The sequence below is a fragment of the Cydia fagiglandana genome, chromosome 1 (assembly GCF_963556715.1).
Source record: "Cydia fagiglandana chromosome 1, ilCydFagi1.1, whole genome shotgun sequence".
NCBI classification, from domain to species: domain Eukaryota; kingdom Metazoa; phylum Arthropoda; class Insecta; order Lepidoptera; family Tortricidae; genus Cydia; species Cydia fagiglandana.
In genome coordinates, this window is record NC_085932.1 from 18,805,513 (window position 1) to 18,820,680 (window position 15,168).

The 15,168-nt window shown below is 36.1% G+C and overlaps 2 protein-coding genes across 3 annotated transcripts; one reads left to right on the top strand and one right to left on the bottom strand.

The window, feature by feature from the left end:
* Nucleotides 1–3,385: 3,385 nt before the first annotated feature.
* On the top strand, nucleotides 3,386–7,669 carry LOC134671020 (T-cell leukemia homeobox protein 3). The gene is made up of 3 exons (XM_063528837.1): nucleotides 3,386–4,040; nucleotides 7,079–7,248; nucleotides 7,515–7,669. The coding sequence occupies exons 1-3, from the start codon at nucleotides 3,566–3,568 to the stop codon at nucleotides 7,635–7,637; spliced, it is 768 nt and encodes a 255-aa protein (XP_063384907.1). The 5' UTR covers nucleotides 3,386–3,565; the 3' UTR covers nucleotides 7,638–7,669.
* A 1,125-nt stretch (nucleotides 7,670–8,794) lies between these two features.
* Nucleotides 8,795–15,045, bottom strand: LOC134665306 (protein jagunal). 2 transcript variants are annotated; one of them, XR_010098355.1, is made up of 5 exons: nucleotides 14,789–15,045; nucleotides 14,053–14,194; nucleotides 13,149–13,382; nucleotides 11,740–12,420; nucleotides 8,795–11,498 (listed from the first exon to the last, which is right to left on the bottom strand). XR_010098355.1 is itself a non-coding variant. In XM_063522224.1 (4 exons), the coding sequence occupies exons 1-4, from the start codon at nucleotides 14,875–14,877 to the stop codon at nucleotides 12,289–12,291; spliced, it is 597 nt and encodes a 198-aa protein (XP_063378294.1). In that variant the 5' UTR covers nucleotides 14,878–15,045; the 3' UTR covers nucleotides 8,795–12,288. The 2 variants fall into 2 exon arrangements, 1 of the variants encoding a protein (XP_063378294.1); XM_063522224.1 differs by having other exon boundaries at nucleotides 8,795–12,420.
* Between the last annotated feature and the right edge of the window lie 123 nt (nucleotides 15,046–15,168).

Consider the following 15,168-nt stretch of genomic DNA (forward strand, 5'->3'; position numbering starts at 1 on the left):
TATCGATAACGTCAACCATGTCTCAGCACTAATCTATCTTGCAAAGCATTGTATTGATTTTGTGCCTATTTTTATTTGGTCGCAGCCCACCTGGGGAGGTTAACCGTACGATTTAAGAAGTCATTGGGCTTTATTCAACTCTAACACTGATACATCATTTCTAAACCAGTCGAGTTGCCAAAGAGATGACATGACACAGGTTCATTGACTTATAAACTTTATTCCTATTGCCTTAAGGTCGTAAATTGTGTTTCCTTTTATTGATTTGAAAATAATTTGAGAATATTTTTCGGCTGCTATTTAACTGATCACCAGATTTAATAAAATTTAATACCAAAAAAATCTACTTTACCACCCTAAAATAATGAATGATCACCAAAATTATAACACCATTTTAATGTGAAATGATTACCAATTTTATTACATTTTACTATCCTATTAAAGGAAATGACACCAACTTAATCATTATTAACCCAAAAATTGTAAATAATTATCAAATTTCAAACCCCAATTTAATGTCAATTGATAACCAAATTATTACATCGTGCTATCCTATTAAATAAAATGACACCAAAATAATCATTGTAAACCCAAAAATAGTAAATGACCACCAAAATTAGAACTCCATTTTAATGTAAAATTATAACCAAATTTTTAAATCTTGCTATCCTATTAAAGCAAAGCAAAATTTTCTAGTAGCATTTCGTTTCTGTATGGGTTGCAGTTCAAACCTAACCTAACCCACTTTTCTAGTAACATTTCGTTTCTGTAAGGTTCGCAGTTCAAACCTAACCTAACCCACTTTTCTAGTAGCATTTCTTATCTGGAAGGGTCGCAGTTCAAACCTAACCTAACCCACTTTTCTAGTAGAATTTCGTTTCTGTGTGGGTCGGAGTTCAAACCTAACCTAACCCACTTTTCTAGTAGCATTTCGTTTCTGTAAGGGTCACAGTTCAAACCTAACCTAACCCACTTTTCTAGTAGCATTTCGTTTCTGTAAGGGTCGCAGTTCAAACCTAACCTAACCCACTTTTCTAGTAGCATTTCTTTTCTGTAAGGGTCACAGTTCAAACCTAACCTAACCCACTTTTCTAGTAGCATTTCTTTTCTGTAAGGGTCGCAGTTCAAACCTAACCTAACCCACTTTTCTAGTAGCAATTCGTTTCTGTAAGGGTCGCAGTGTTAACCTAGCCCACTTATTAACTGATAGCAGTACAAACCTAACCTAACATACCTACTTTTCTAGTAGCATTTCAGTATGCCTACCTAAGTTATGCGGTGCGGGGTACGGGGGTTGAGCGGGAGGGGCTAGTAATTTTGGCATCATTTTACTTTATTTGGTAATATGTATAAATTTTTTGGTATCATAGTGGTTTATTTAGGTGAAAATATCGCATTTATTTGGTCTTCAAGATTTGGTGATCATTAATGATTTTTGGTAATCATTCAATATATTTGGTATTCAAATACAATTTGAAGTGCAGTCGTAATTAAAATGGTGGTACATTTGTAATTTTAGGCCTTATTTTTTTGGTGTTCAGTAATTTTTTTTGGTAAGCATGATTTTTTTATTTAGGGTACCAAAATATTTTTTGGTGGTCATTATATTTGTAGCCATATTTTTCTGATAGCTGTTAAGGGAGAGTGTGTCTTTATTTTATGGGGTTTATAGATCAATAGTTATTTTGTTAAGTGTACACGCCTTTATTATTTTTCTGTAACAAAATAAACAACATACACGGTGTACGCAGATCGATGTGCTTTGATGTGAATACCTATTCTTGTAAATACCTTATATAAATTAACCCGGGTAATCCTAATTAGTAATTAATATTCACAACTTGATCACTCATCAAGTATGTAAGTACCATTGAGGCGAACATTTGTTACAGATACGATTTTGCCTAAGGGCCCGCTTCGGATTTTGAAATAGACATCTATTAGATACCTTTTAGACATCACCAAGATACGATAACGATATGTTTAAGATTTAGCCTGTCAAATTAGACATTTGCGCGATTCTGGAGATACTCTTGAACGATTTCCACAGGATATGACTTAGAGATCCAATTCACATCTAATAGGTAGATATCTTACTCTATCTAACGTAAAAGTGACATTGGAGTAAGACTAATACTCTAACGTAAAAGTGACATTGGTTGCCCGAATTGCGCTGCAAAAGAGAACTAGTTGATATCTAAACTATAACGTATCTAGAATGGATCTTGAATTTCGAATACGGCAGTATGTCTAGCTGAGCTGCCGGACTCCGTAAAAACAGGACAAGTAGACATGAGTCCGACTTGCGCCCCAAAGTTTCCTTAATTTACTTTGTATTCCTTAAGATCGACTCACGCTTAACCGTTCCTGTAGGTTTTACGTGTGATTTATGTAGGTAGTAAACGATTTTCTGTATTTTTATTTATTTTTTTATTGTAGGCCCAATAGTTTAAAAGATAAAGTGGGGAAGGAAAGAATCAATATTCACCTATCATCTTAAAAACCTTAAATAATTTTAAAATAATCTGTACCTTAAAATTATTTAAAAATATATATTTTAAATCCTCACAATAAGCCCTTTTATTTGTCATGCGATATATTAGTAAGATGGCAAACCAGTACCTACGAATATGACGATGGTCGTTGTTGTCTAGGTACGTGACAGCGTGATAAAACGGTGTCCGTCATTTTCTATCCCACGGTGTTAAAAAGTGACTGTTATTTTTTCACGTGGATAAAGATGGATAAAACCATCCATAATACGCCGGCAGGTTTTAGGTTTACTTTCCGTTCATGTCATACTGTCGACCCCTCCTCCTTCTGACGCAATCGGGAAAAATAGTGAACAAACTTCAAAAAGGATAGGCAACTGATCTTTAAAGTCGGTGCCAAGTCAATTAGAATACCGGTACTATTAAGTATTTACCTCATTAATTTCTTTTTTACTCCGACGCAAAGAGGACCCTCTCCGCACATGTCCATTTCTTAAAATAAATACATGACATGGACAGATAGCTAGCTCACAACAACCTTTTAAGTAAGTACCTAAGTGTCCGATCCTGTCAAAACTAAAAGCCTGAAAGCTAATAAGCTCAACTAATTAACGATTCCGCTGATAAGGCAATCACTGAGAGCTGAGTGCCATCAAAACTCTCAAAAACATGTTCAAGTACTAAATTGCGTCAAAGTGGTAGTAAAATTATAAAATGTGTAGATAAATCATGTGTACCATAAACACACCTACCTACATGTCTACATATGAATAGGCAGTGAAATCATTCCCATATTTACTTACTTTACCTACAACGGATGATAACAACGAAAGTGAGACAACTGAGATACTAACTTATTTTAATATTCAATCGTTATTGATCCGATCAAACTAAGATTTAGATGACTAAATCTATAAAGTAACGCATCTACAGCCCCTTTCATCTACCTATCACATAACACTAATCGTCACCTAGATTAGGCGTGTCCATTTAATAAGTAGCTATCAATTACCGAGTTCTACTGATAACGTCGTTCACGATAACAATTCGGCAGTGCCAACCACACCGCCACCATGTGTGCGTGTCGCCAGAAGAAGGCTTCGTTCTTCATCGAAGACATTCTGAAAGATGCCAAACCGTACAAGAACATTAGCAGTGCACCGAAAGAGCCACTAACGTGTTCCGCCCGAGAAGAACCGGTCCAACGCGAAGCTGACGATTTAAAACCAGAGACTGGCTTCAACGATGCAGCTCGATTTGAAAGAATCGAGAAAGAAACCCAATTTAATGTGATTTGCGAGGTTGAAAAAGAACTAGAATATGGTAAAACTTACCTGGAACACAGGAGAAACACTTTTCCACTATATCCCACAGCCCTAAAACCAAGTTTTCCTTGGCCGCCGTACAAGAAAGACACAGCCTTTGTTGACAGGTTGTTCAGCTATTACAGTGACTCTATGCTGAATTCGGACCATATACTGAGGAGTCAGCTAGCTGCTAATAGATTCGTACCGCCATATGTCCCGCAACCATATGGATTTAACAGAGGTGAGAATTAAAAGGGACACTTTTGAACTGAATTCTCAATATTCTCATCAATGCGTGGTTTAAGTAAACTTACCTACCATGTTTCACACAACTTCTTAATGATAGTACCTAGAACTAATTGCATCAGTCATTTCTTCCCAGACAGTTAAGTACGCATAAAGTTAGCTGTCTATAAAGTGCTGGTGGTGACCGATATTTCTTTATTGGTATATAAATAGCAAACATGCGGCTAATACGTTACCGCATCATTAATCGCAGACCCTTAAATAAATATCGGACGACCACCAGTTGAAGCACAATCCTCTAATTCTTCATTTCATTTTCTTCAATATAGTTTCATAACTGTAATTATACTATGTAATTATTTAGCTATTAGTGGGTAAATAATCGCGAGGAAGTGTTGTCTTGATGATTGGGTGGCCACCGAACAATCTATCCTCCATTGAATCCATGAACGGAGCGGTTGTTGGTAAGTAAATATACACACTATACAGTACATCTCCTCATTCACCTCTTGGGCTGTCTAAGGGTTAAGGATGGGTTAAAGATAACTAGATAAGTTGATAGAGCAGAATCGAGGTGCGGCCGATTATAAAATGATAGACAGTATTTGCGATTTTCTACAACCTACAATTCAATGGATAAAAGTAATCCATACTTTTTGACATATTAAAAGATAGTAAGTATTTATCTTTAAATAAATAAAAAATAGATGATTAAGCTATACCAACTACAGATAAGAGAGTAATAAAGTAATTCAGAAATGCTATCAAAATTATTAAAAATCACGCACTGTTGGGTATATAGGTACTGTCTGAAATTTGAGTGCACTTTACTCTTACCCAATCAAGGGCCCGATTCGGATTTTGAAATAGACATCTATAAGATATCTTTTAGACATCACCAAGATACGATAACGATATGTTTAGATCTAACCTATCAAATTTAACATTTGATCGATTCTGGAGATACTCTTGAACGATTTCGACAGGATATGACTTAGAGATCCAATTCACATCTAATAGGTAGATATCTTACTCTATCTAACGTGACATTGGTTGCCCGAATTGCGCTGCAAAAGAGAACTAGTTGATGGATCTAGTACGTGTCGTCTCTTGTGAATATCTTGAAGTTCGAATACGGCAGCATGTCTATCTTCATGTGTACCTAAGTATACGACTTTAGCTGACTGTAAATAGTTAGTGAAGTTAATGAGGACACCCTTTTAAGATTATTAATAAGTCGCGGATAAACATTAATTAATTTTAAATGAGACTTTACTCTTGACGATTTTTAAAATTAATTCATTACCTACTTATAGGTAAATAGATAAATTTGTTTCAGCTAATTTAATATCAATATCTCCTCACTTTTGAAGAAAAACAAAAAAAAACATAACGTTACTAACAATAATGGTAGATTAGATACTATTTAGTAAAGTAGGTACACGAGTGTGATTGTGAAATCTGTAACTAACAAAAAACCGTACAAGTGCGAGTCGCACTCGCCCACCGGGGGTTCCGTACTTTTTAGTATTTGTTGTTATAGCGGCAACAGAAATACATCATCTGTGAAAATTTCAACTGTCTAGCTATCGCGGTTCATGAGATACAGCCTGGTGACAGACAGACAGACGGACAGTGTCTGTCTTAGTAATGGTCACGTTTTTACCCTTTGGGTACGCAACCCTAAAAACCAATAATTAATGTAGGTACCTATAGGTAGGATTACCGAAGTGTCATTTATTTTGTTATCATATTTTATCTTTAGTACGTATCTGTAGAAAACTAATTTGGACACAATACTTGTACGATTATTGACTGTGACTGATAAACGAAGCCATAAGTAAGTCGAATGTACAATGTAACATTACCTATTACACACCCTCTTAGGTTCCTACTTGCTGTATACCTAGGTATAGTAGTGTACCCTATGATGGGCGTGGAACCAGTAATGGGACAAAAAACCAAAAATCCTGTAAAATAAGTGTCTAAAAGTAGTTTATAAACACTGCCTGTATATTATCATAAATAAGAGTCCTAGAGCTGTTTCAGTTTGAATTTTTATTAAATTTGGTTGTTTTTTAAGAAATTGGCGTCAACCCAAAAGTTGTCGTGTCACTGAAAAAAAATACCACTACGAATTCTTAACAACTTCGCTAAGAGAGGTGAGTTAATTTATTAAATTTTAAAAAAAATGTGTTTTGTTAATTGCATTTACCATGAGATAAGGTATACAACATACTATGTTGTGAGTCCACAGATGTAAAAAAATAGTGGTATTTGGCCCAATCCCATTATAGGAGCTGTAAAACTGCATACCTCCTATAATGGGAAATTTACATAATGATGCTTGCCATGCCATCATTTCATGTTTAAACAATACAGAAGTAAAATGTATTACGAAATATGTCAACCAGGAGGTATGCTCGGACTTCGGATAAATTAATATCGTTTTTTAGTGTGGGTCAAATCTTGGTAGCCGAGTTTGAGCCACTTTCCCGTTTTCCGATTGAGTTGAAATTTTGTATTCGTAATTAAATATGCAAATCGGATGATAATGCAATATTATGATAACATGGACCAGATCTGATGACCTATTTCAATATTTTATACTGATAGAGCAGTGTCCATTACTGGGGGGCCCATTACTGGAGCTTTGGTGTCCATGACTGGAGAAAAATAGCATAGTTTTAATTTGTTAAGTATGTGGAAACTAATTGCAGTATCTTTGATACAACATGCCTGAAACATGAAAGACGGGTAGGACTTTCATCTTTCAATACGCTAAGCGGTAGACCATTCACATGTATTAGGGAAATATCACAAATACTCCAAATTCCCTCTTAAATGTCCCATGACTGGTGCTGTTACTATACCTATATGAAAAAAAAAGAAAATGAAATGATAACAAAACACATCTTTATTACAAGCAATTAGTGGCCCATATTCTCTATGCCCATAGATAAATAGGTACTTAAACTTCCCCTAATGAGGGCGCCACTGTCGACCCACTCTTAAACATAGCTTCTCCCACAGTATCTCCTGGGTGGAACACTTGGTGGGTCGGAGGCAGACGCAAGGGAGGGCAGGTGCGGTTCAGCGCAGGGCAAACCAGCGCTCTGGAGCGCAGGTTTAGCGCCTGCAAGTACCTCAGTCCGGACGAGAGGCGAGCGCTGGCAGCCAACTTACGGCTAAGTGACAGGCAGGTGAGACAGTACTTTTATCTACAGCTTGGCAAAAAAGAGTAGAAATTAAAAAGTGGCAGCACTGTAGTGTCGTCCCGTTTTCTTATATATATTGGTTTGAAAGGGACGACAGTACAGTGTTGCCACTTTTTAATTTCTACTCTTTTTTGCCAAGCAGTTTGAGCTCGTGGGGAAAGAAAATTGTACATAGACACAAGGGTAACCACAGACTTATCAGAGAATTAAGCTAATACTACTTTACTAAATACTACGACCATTATTTTCAGGTCAAAACGTGGTTTCAAAACCGTCGTGCAAAATGGCGTCGCATGACACCCGACTCGTCGGATATAGGCAGCCCGCCCACAGAGGATAGCGACGACGACGTACACGTCGCAGATGGGAGCTGACTAGGGGAAATTAAGGAATGGACTTATAGGTATTGCACCGTGGACAGGCCACACAACTCAACATGCGTATAGACATGAAACTGGCCACGCTAATTAATATATAATCTGTTCGGAAAGAGAAGAGTCGTGGAATGTATTGGGCCCAATACATTCCACGACTTTTCTCTTTCGGCACAGACTAACGGTGTATCAAATTCCAATCATTTACCATTCGTTCCATTCGCACGATACGTATACTATGCACGATTATAACATTGACCAAAAAATTGACTTTTTTTTCGCTGATTTGTCATTATTCTAGGACTTTGGATGACCTTGCCTAAAGCAATCAACGCAATAACCGTATTTTGCAAACATTTATCTCTAGGTAAGTACTTAACCTCGTAAAAAGCAACGCAACCAGGCGTGTCTCACTCCGCGATTTCGTCGCTTTGCTACAGGTAGCTAAAAGATCATCCGTTCGGCCCCAATTTTGGGATTTGCCATAAGCCGCGCGTGACGCTGGCGCCACCTAGCGGCCATATCTGTGCTGATCGTAACAGACGCGTTTTGTTAGAGTGAGTCTTCTGTACTTAGTACTATTATTCATTCTGTGACGCAACATAAAATACTTAAGTAGGTACTTTTACCGTTTATAAGGTAAGACCGTCCACAAGCACTTTAGACGCTTCTAAAACTTGCATTTGTACACATACTCCTCTCAAATTGACTCAAAGGTAGGTAAAGAAGTAGGAGCGAAGCTCTACTTTCTCAGGTAGGTACTTGTCTAAGCGAAGTACGTCTACGAGAGTTCTTGCCCTATGGCGGTTTTGTGGGTTTTCCCAACCAAGCATTTTATACGCCGGTATTTCCCACACTGCCCTTCATTATGAACTAGGTAATAAGTAGGTACCTATTACCTACTTAGAGGAAACTATTTTCTAACAGTTTTTGATGTTGCGTTAGGAATAATACCTATGGATATTTGTTGACGACACCAATTTACGTCGATATGATTAGTCGGTAATAACTTACCTACTTAGTGACATAACATAATTACATTAGCGATCTAGCAATAACAAAGCATAAAATGATAAAAATAATAAGCTCAAACAATCCGATAATTAAATACCTAATACAACCGTAATCCACTTGGTATAGATAAAATTGATACAGTATTATTTTTTTAAATATTTTATTTTCATATAAAAAACAAGTTTAAGGAAAACCTCAAAACAAACAACACCATTAAAATCGGAGGAAAACATAATAAATAAACTCTTTATTTACATCTTATTTAACCTAATTTAAATTAGGCCCTTAGACAACTTGAACAGTCAGTATTAGAAATATACCTACTGTAAAAATATTATTAAATAATAAATAAGTAGTCGACATTAAATGTGCACACACATTTTTCGCCTTCATTGCAGGTGCAATAAAGTTTAATGGCATTATTCTTCAATCTTGTCAAGTACAAGCCCTTGATAATCGTTTGTCTTATGTTTGTCCATATCTGTCATTGTGACATTTGTGTTTGTTCGAAAAGGGACAAAATTTAATAGCGGTTTGCTAAGTTTTCTGAACAAGGGGGTAAAACGGTAAGCATTAGTTATGTTACATTTTGTGACGACTGTAGGTACTGAGAAAATTTTTCATTTCACTCTTTTCTACTACTAACGATGTTCTAGTGGAGATGAATTAATTAATTAATTATAATTAGTGATTTACCAACTACGTAATTTAAAAAATGTTTAAGGAGCTACTAACATTATTAAAAATATTTTGAGATATTTTTTTGTAGGTACGTATACCAACATCAAATTTTGTAAACATATTTTCCATAATGTTAATATCCAGAGAGGAAACTGCGGACTACGTTTGTATGGAGAAGCGGCCGTCCCCTTTCCTCTTAATGAAAATAATTGTGTTTAAAAAAAATGTTACACTGCAAATAATTAATTGTTTTTGTTAATCTGTAACTGTAACTAATAACTAAAGTTGGCCAAGCAGATCTTGTCAGTAGAAAAAGGCGGGAAATTTGAAAAATGTAGGCGCGAAGGGATATCGTCTCATAGAAAATTTGAATTTTGCGCCTTTCTCTACTGACAAGATTTGCTTGACCATCTATATTTATTAATCTGTGCCCTTACCAATTCAAATATCAAGAATAGTGAAATAAATGTGTAAGAGTATATCATGTTATTTGCGCTTCATAAATATCACATCTAATAAAATTCTACTTCATTTAAATATTTATCTAAAATAGACACCAATCTACAATGTTATAAGTGTATCCACTATGTAAAATTGTATTACATATATTAGAGTACCTAAGAGATTTGTAGTTTTAGCATTAAGTATAATTGGTTCATTTGACCCGGGCAGTTCACTTGGATTGCATTATTTGCATCTCTTTCCTATATATGTCAAACAAAACTAACACCACCTTCGCCACCCAGTGACAAGTGAAGGTTTAACGACGAATACATTTCGTCCAAAATACAACAACTATACATGTATATGTACCTGTTTAATAAACTTTAAACTTAAACTAGAAATAAAGTCGTCAATGATGTGCTAACCGTACCGTACTAATATACATACCTTCTTTTACAGTTTATTTACAAAATGGCTAGGATATAACAGACCAGAAATTGTAAGCTTAACATTATTGAAAGGTTATTACAAACCCTAACGTCTTAAGCAAATAAGTATCGGATAAAATAACAAGTATAAAAACAACGCACAAGTATTGAAAACAGTTATTAATTATTATACTATTATGGTATAGATATTTTACATGGATTCGTCTTTTTAAGTCAAGTGCTACATTACAATAAAATTGTCAGTGTTCGTAAATCATTCTCTCACTCATTCACACAGGCAGTAGTTTTTTTTCCACAAGGGAGGAAAAGCTTAGCTGTACTATTTAGCGCATAGTGGGGATTAGAGAATGAAATAAAAGTGTTTATCAGTCTGGGAATTATAGAATGTGTACTGACAGAGACAGTGCATATAATATCATACATTTGATTTAAAATGGCTTCAAGAATGACTGAGGAACTTAAGTACATTTTGAAGTAATTATCAGTTATGTCCATGTTAATGTAATGATCCGAAAAAAACAGGTCTGGCGCTCCAGTTGCGTTACGATTTTGCGTCACTTCGAGTTGCTCCTTTATAGTAGGTAGAGTCAGACCAAGAAAAGTCTGCAGCGGATTTGATGGCCCACGCAGTGCACGTGTTTTTTTAAACGTCAAACTTCTATCACATTATGACGTATAACAGACACTTACACTGCGTGAGCTATCAAATCCGCTGCAGACTTTTCTTGGTCCGACTCTATGAAAGAAATAATTACGAAAAATGTTTTTTTCTCAATTATTTCATTGACTGTATTGACACTTATCTCCCCAAAAACTATAATAACATTATAAGGTGTATTCGGGTAATACCGAATGTCGGATAATTCCGAAATTCAGATGAAAATCACCCTAAATTCCATCATAATAAAAGTCGCTTTTCAGAATTATCCGACAGTTTTTGACATTCGGAATTACCCGAGTAAACCTTACATACATTATAATTTGTACTTAGTCGGTACATAGAATAGGTCAAATATTTATACATTTGTAATTATTTCATAAATTACAGTTTTATCGAAGTCACGTATGTTTCATAGATATTGAGGAGTATTGATAGTACACCGCCCCATTGCCGGCATTTAGCAGATGGTGACGTAAACTTGTATCAGTATCACCAATGTTCTCAGAGCGCTATCAATGGCGTAGTATATTATAGTACCATATCAGGATTCAAATCAGTTTTAATACTATATAAGACAACCCGAGACTATAAAGACATGAAGAAGTTATAATCCTATAGTTCGTTTTTATTAGCATTAGAAAGAACTTGAAAGAAGGTAAGCGATCTTGACATGTCTTTTTAATTGAAAAACGCTTTTTACAAATCAGTAACTATTACTTATGAAAGCAGAAGAATAATCGTATTAGATTCATAATTGTTACATATTTGCCGTAACTTATTTTTAAAATGTGTTTTTCAATTAAAAGACACATCATGATTGTTTACCTTATTTCTAATGCTAAAAAAAACGAACTATACGTTGTCATGTGTTGGCATATTTGACCCGTTATACAGCAAATATATTTTACACCATCTAAATCACTCCCAAATTAGATGACTATAAGCATTAAGTTAACTCTTATTTTAGTACGATAATTAGAAAACCTAACTACTGACAATGTCCATCGGACTATTCGACAAAAACATTAAAATTTGTAAAGTGCCCCAAAAATCTGTCTGTCAGTAGACATTACCTAGAATACGGTGTTAAGTGAGTGTTCTCAGCGGAGTCCCGGTAAAGTAGGACTGTCCGCCTGACCCCCTGATTGAGCAACACATAGTGATCCAAAAGTCTCGAGCCTTTTCGCTCTTTTTTTAGGGCTCGCCTCATCTCTTGACGCCTAAAAGGCTAAAAGCCTATTTCTATTTAATTAGCAAAATAGGCTTTTATCCAAGAGATGAGGCGAGCCCTAAAAAAAGACCTAAAAGGCTCGAGTCTTTTGGATCACTAGCAACACATGGCGCAGCTAGAGCCGTCGCCCGTCGAGTCGCGGAGGCTCCACACACACTAACACCTCGAGCCCTATTCGGCTTTCCTGAGCGCGCCGCGCGCGCGCCACGCCTTCAGTAGGTTCATTGAGAAGTACAGCTGGAAGAAGTGCACCTGCGATGCCAGCAACACGAACGCGTACCACAGCACGCCATAAGGGAGGCCCTGAAATGTAGACACAACTTTTGAAGGATTTTGCATTTCACGTGTCTTTTTGGTATAAATAGGTCTGTTTGTCATTAACTTTGAATTCGTCAATTCACGTATTATAACACAATCGTTTAATATAACACACGGCCGCTGCGTCGCCAGTTCTTTTTTTCTTTTTAACTCGGCTTGACACGCTACCGCGTGTCTAGATACAAATCTTAACGCAACAGCGACACAAGGCGTAAATCTCTTGTTTAACCCTTTATAAGGCCCGTTGACAGGGACGTGCTATCGCAGAATTTGTTGCAGCTATCAGAAGCCTACATTTCAAAAATCTATTTTAAAAGCAAGTTGAATATTCAATTAATGCAAACGATTTTGAGCCCTATTATTAAAACAGTATGGTTGAATTTCTGATTGAGCGTATGTGGTCGATATATCGCCTCTGCCTTATAAAGGGTTAACTGCTGTTTTTTCTGTATTCTTGTCTTTTATCGAGGTGTGTAATCATAATAAACATTAATTGTATTGTATTCCTACAAAACATATAGGTATTTTTTATAGCTGGCCAAAGAAGAATTCTAAAATTATTCGTAATTTTTTTCAAAACATATTTAAGTTACAGTCATGCAATATACACTTATCCCTACCCCAAATACCAGTTTCTCTATACTAGAATAACCTTTGCGAACTACTTGTATATTATGTATACTTGTAGAGAGAGAATTTAGTAGAAGACCAACCTGCCACAGCTCTACCTCAACCTCTGAGCTGTCATCTTCATCTTCATCCCTAGTAAGGTACCGCCAGACATCCCCACAGTAGTATATCACGCAATACAGCAGGGGCCCGAAGCCCAGCACACCAATGCCATACATGTAGCGTCGCAGTTGCCGGATGTTGTTGCGCTTGATGGCAGCCAGGCCCAGAAATGAGAGCAGTAGGGACAGGCACCAGATGTACTCCCACCAGAGGGGCTGGAATTTGTAGAATATAAATTATAAACTCTATAAAGTGTGTAATTAACACTTTCAGTGCCAAGAGCCCCAATTCCAATTCAAAATGAACCCGACTATCGGGTTCTTGGCACTGTAAGTGTTAATTATCCATCAAATGGATTCAAGTAACTAGCTGCAGTGAATTGTTGATAGGCTATTTGTAACCAAGCCATATGGGCCTGGTAGTCACTTACAGTTATCAATCAAAGTTCTACATTAAACAAAATGAGCATCAGGTTTTTAGCATTTTAATTAATTATGTACAAGTGTGCCTTATGTTATGAAAGCTAGTCTTACCAATCCAGTCTTGGGCAGATATTCACATCTACTTTTCCAGTAATCAACTAGCTACTTGACACAACAGTAAATAATTTTAATATTAGTTTAACATATATTAGATAAACTATTTCTACTAGGCAAGTATTTGTAGCCTAATAGTAATAGTGGGTCTTTGACTTTGGCATTGGGGAGGTGGCGGCAAGGCTTTCCCCTCTGGGTTGGCATATCAGATGGCAGTCACTCTAGTACAAGTTGCCTATGCCAATTCTTGGGATTGCATTTCCCAGGCTCCCATGAGCCGTGGCAAAAAGCCAGGATAATGGATTTTGTGCTAGCTTTTTTTCGGATTCTACAATAAATTACTAGTCACCTGTGGTATCTGTAGTTCCTCAATCTCCAGTATGAATATGTCAAGTTTGTCCAGGATGTCTGCGGAGAGCTTGGCAATCATCACAAAGAACAATACATGGTGAAAGAACACACAGTACTTCAGCCGAGATTTGTTCAGCGCACTGCAACATAAGGGAAAAATATTGCTGCTCATTCAAATGTCAAGAGTAAGTAAATAAACTAGTAGTAGTAGAAAACCAAGTAAATTGAAACATGATAATCCTTTCACACACATTTTTTTCATTCTTTTTTGCTTTTAAGACTTTAATTGATGGCTTAAACCTCAAAGGAGACTTAACAGTAAAAAAGTTTGGAGAACCTGGTTAGTGGTGTGGAAAAGACTCTGTAAAAAAATAAACCCTAACTTGTCAACAGAAATAAAGTTGCATGTTTTATGCATTATAGTAAAACACATATGGGACATACCCATTCAATGTGATATATAGAACAGAAAATACAGCATACCATCTAATTGTTATCTTATACCATAACAATACAAATATTTTCATAACGCACTAGTGTATTCTATCTGTATTAATGTTTCAAATAAACGGTGCGAAATGTTTCTGTATCTTTGGCTTCTGTCTAAAAATAATTTGAGTGAGCGAACCGTCCCCTGTCACAAAGCTATGGGTTCTAACCTTTTAAATGATTTATAAACTTCTAAACACATTCTTTATAGGTCACAAAATGTTTAAATAACATTTATATCTCACCTTATTTGATACTGAGCCGCTATTTTCTCCCTATGTTCGAAGTCAGCGCCGTTCGTACCTGTTACCATAACACCACCTCTTGAAGCCATTTTCGTAACTTAATCGCTGCTCAAGGCAGACCGATGTATACCAGACCACTGTACAAAAACACTATAAGTACACCATTAATATAGATTCGTCGTGAATAAGAATTTTCAGTCAAATTATGAATATTTTCTGCCAGCCGAAAGAAATGAAGGATCGAACTGCCAAATGTGCCAACGTTTCAAGGTTTTTAGATCTCGTTCGGAAATAGTGACATATGTTTGACAACCAAATTTTTACAATAAGTTAATAAAACAATAATAGAAAATAAAATTAACATATTAAATTGTATCGTT

Excerpts from the sequence above, each read along its gene's own strand:
- LOC134671020 (XM_063528837.1), top strand. The coding sequence starts at position 3,566 with ATGTGTGCGTGTCGCCAGAAGAAGGCTTCGTTCTTCATCGAAGACATT. Across the intron at positions 4,041-7,078 it reads ACCATATGGATTTAACAGAG|TATCTCCTGGGTGGAACACT; the intron begins GTGAGAATTAAA and ends CTTCTCCCACAG. Across the intron at positions 7,249-7,514 it reads TACGGCTAAGTGACAGGCAG|GTCAAAACGTGGTTTCAAAA; the intron begins GTGAGACAGTAC and ends CATTATTTTCAG.
- LOC134665306 (XM_063522224.1), bottom strand. The coding sequence starts at position 14,877 with ATGGCTTCAAGAGGTGGTGTTATGGTAACAGGTACGAACGGCGCTGAC. Across the intron at positions 14,195-14,788 it reads GCGGCTCAGTATCAAATAAG|TGCGCTGAACAAATCTCGGC; the intron begins GTGAGATATAAA and ends CTTATGTTGCAG. Across the intron at positions 12,421-13,148 it reads TTGAGGTAGAGCTGTGGCAG|GGCCTCCCTTATGGCGTGCT; the intron begins GTTGGTCTTCTA and ends TCTACATTTCAG.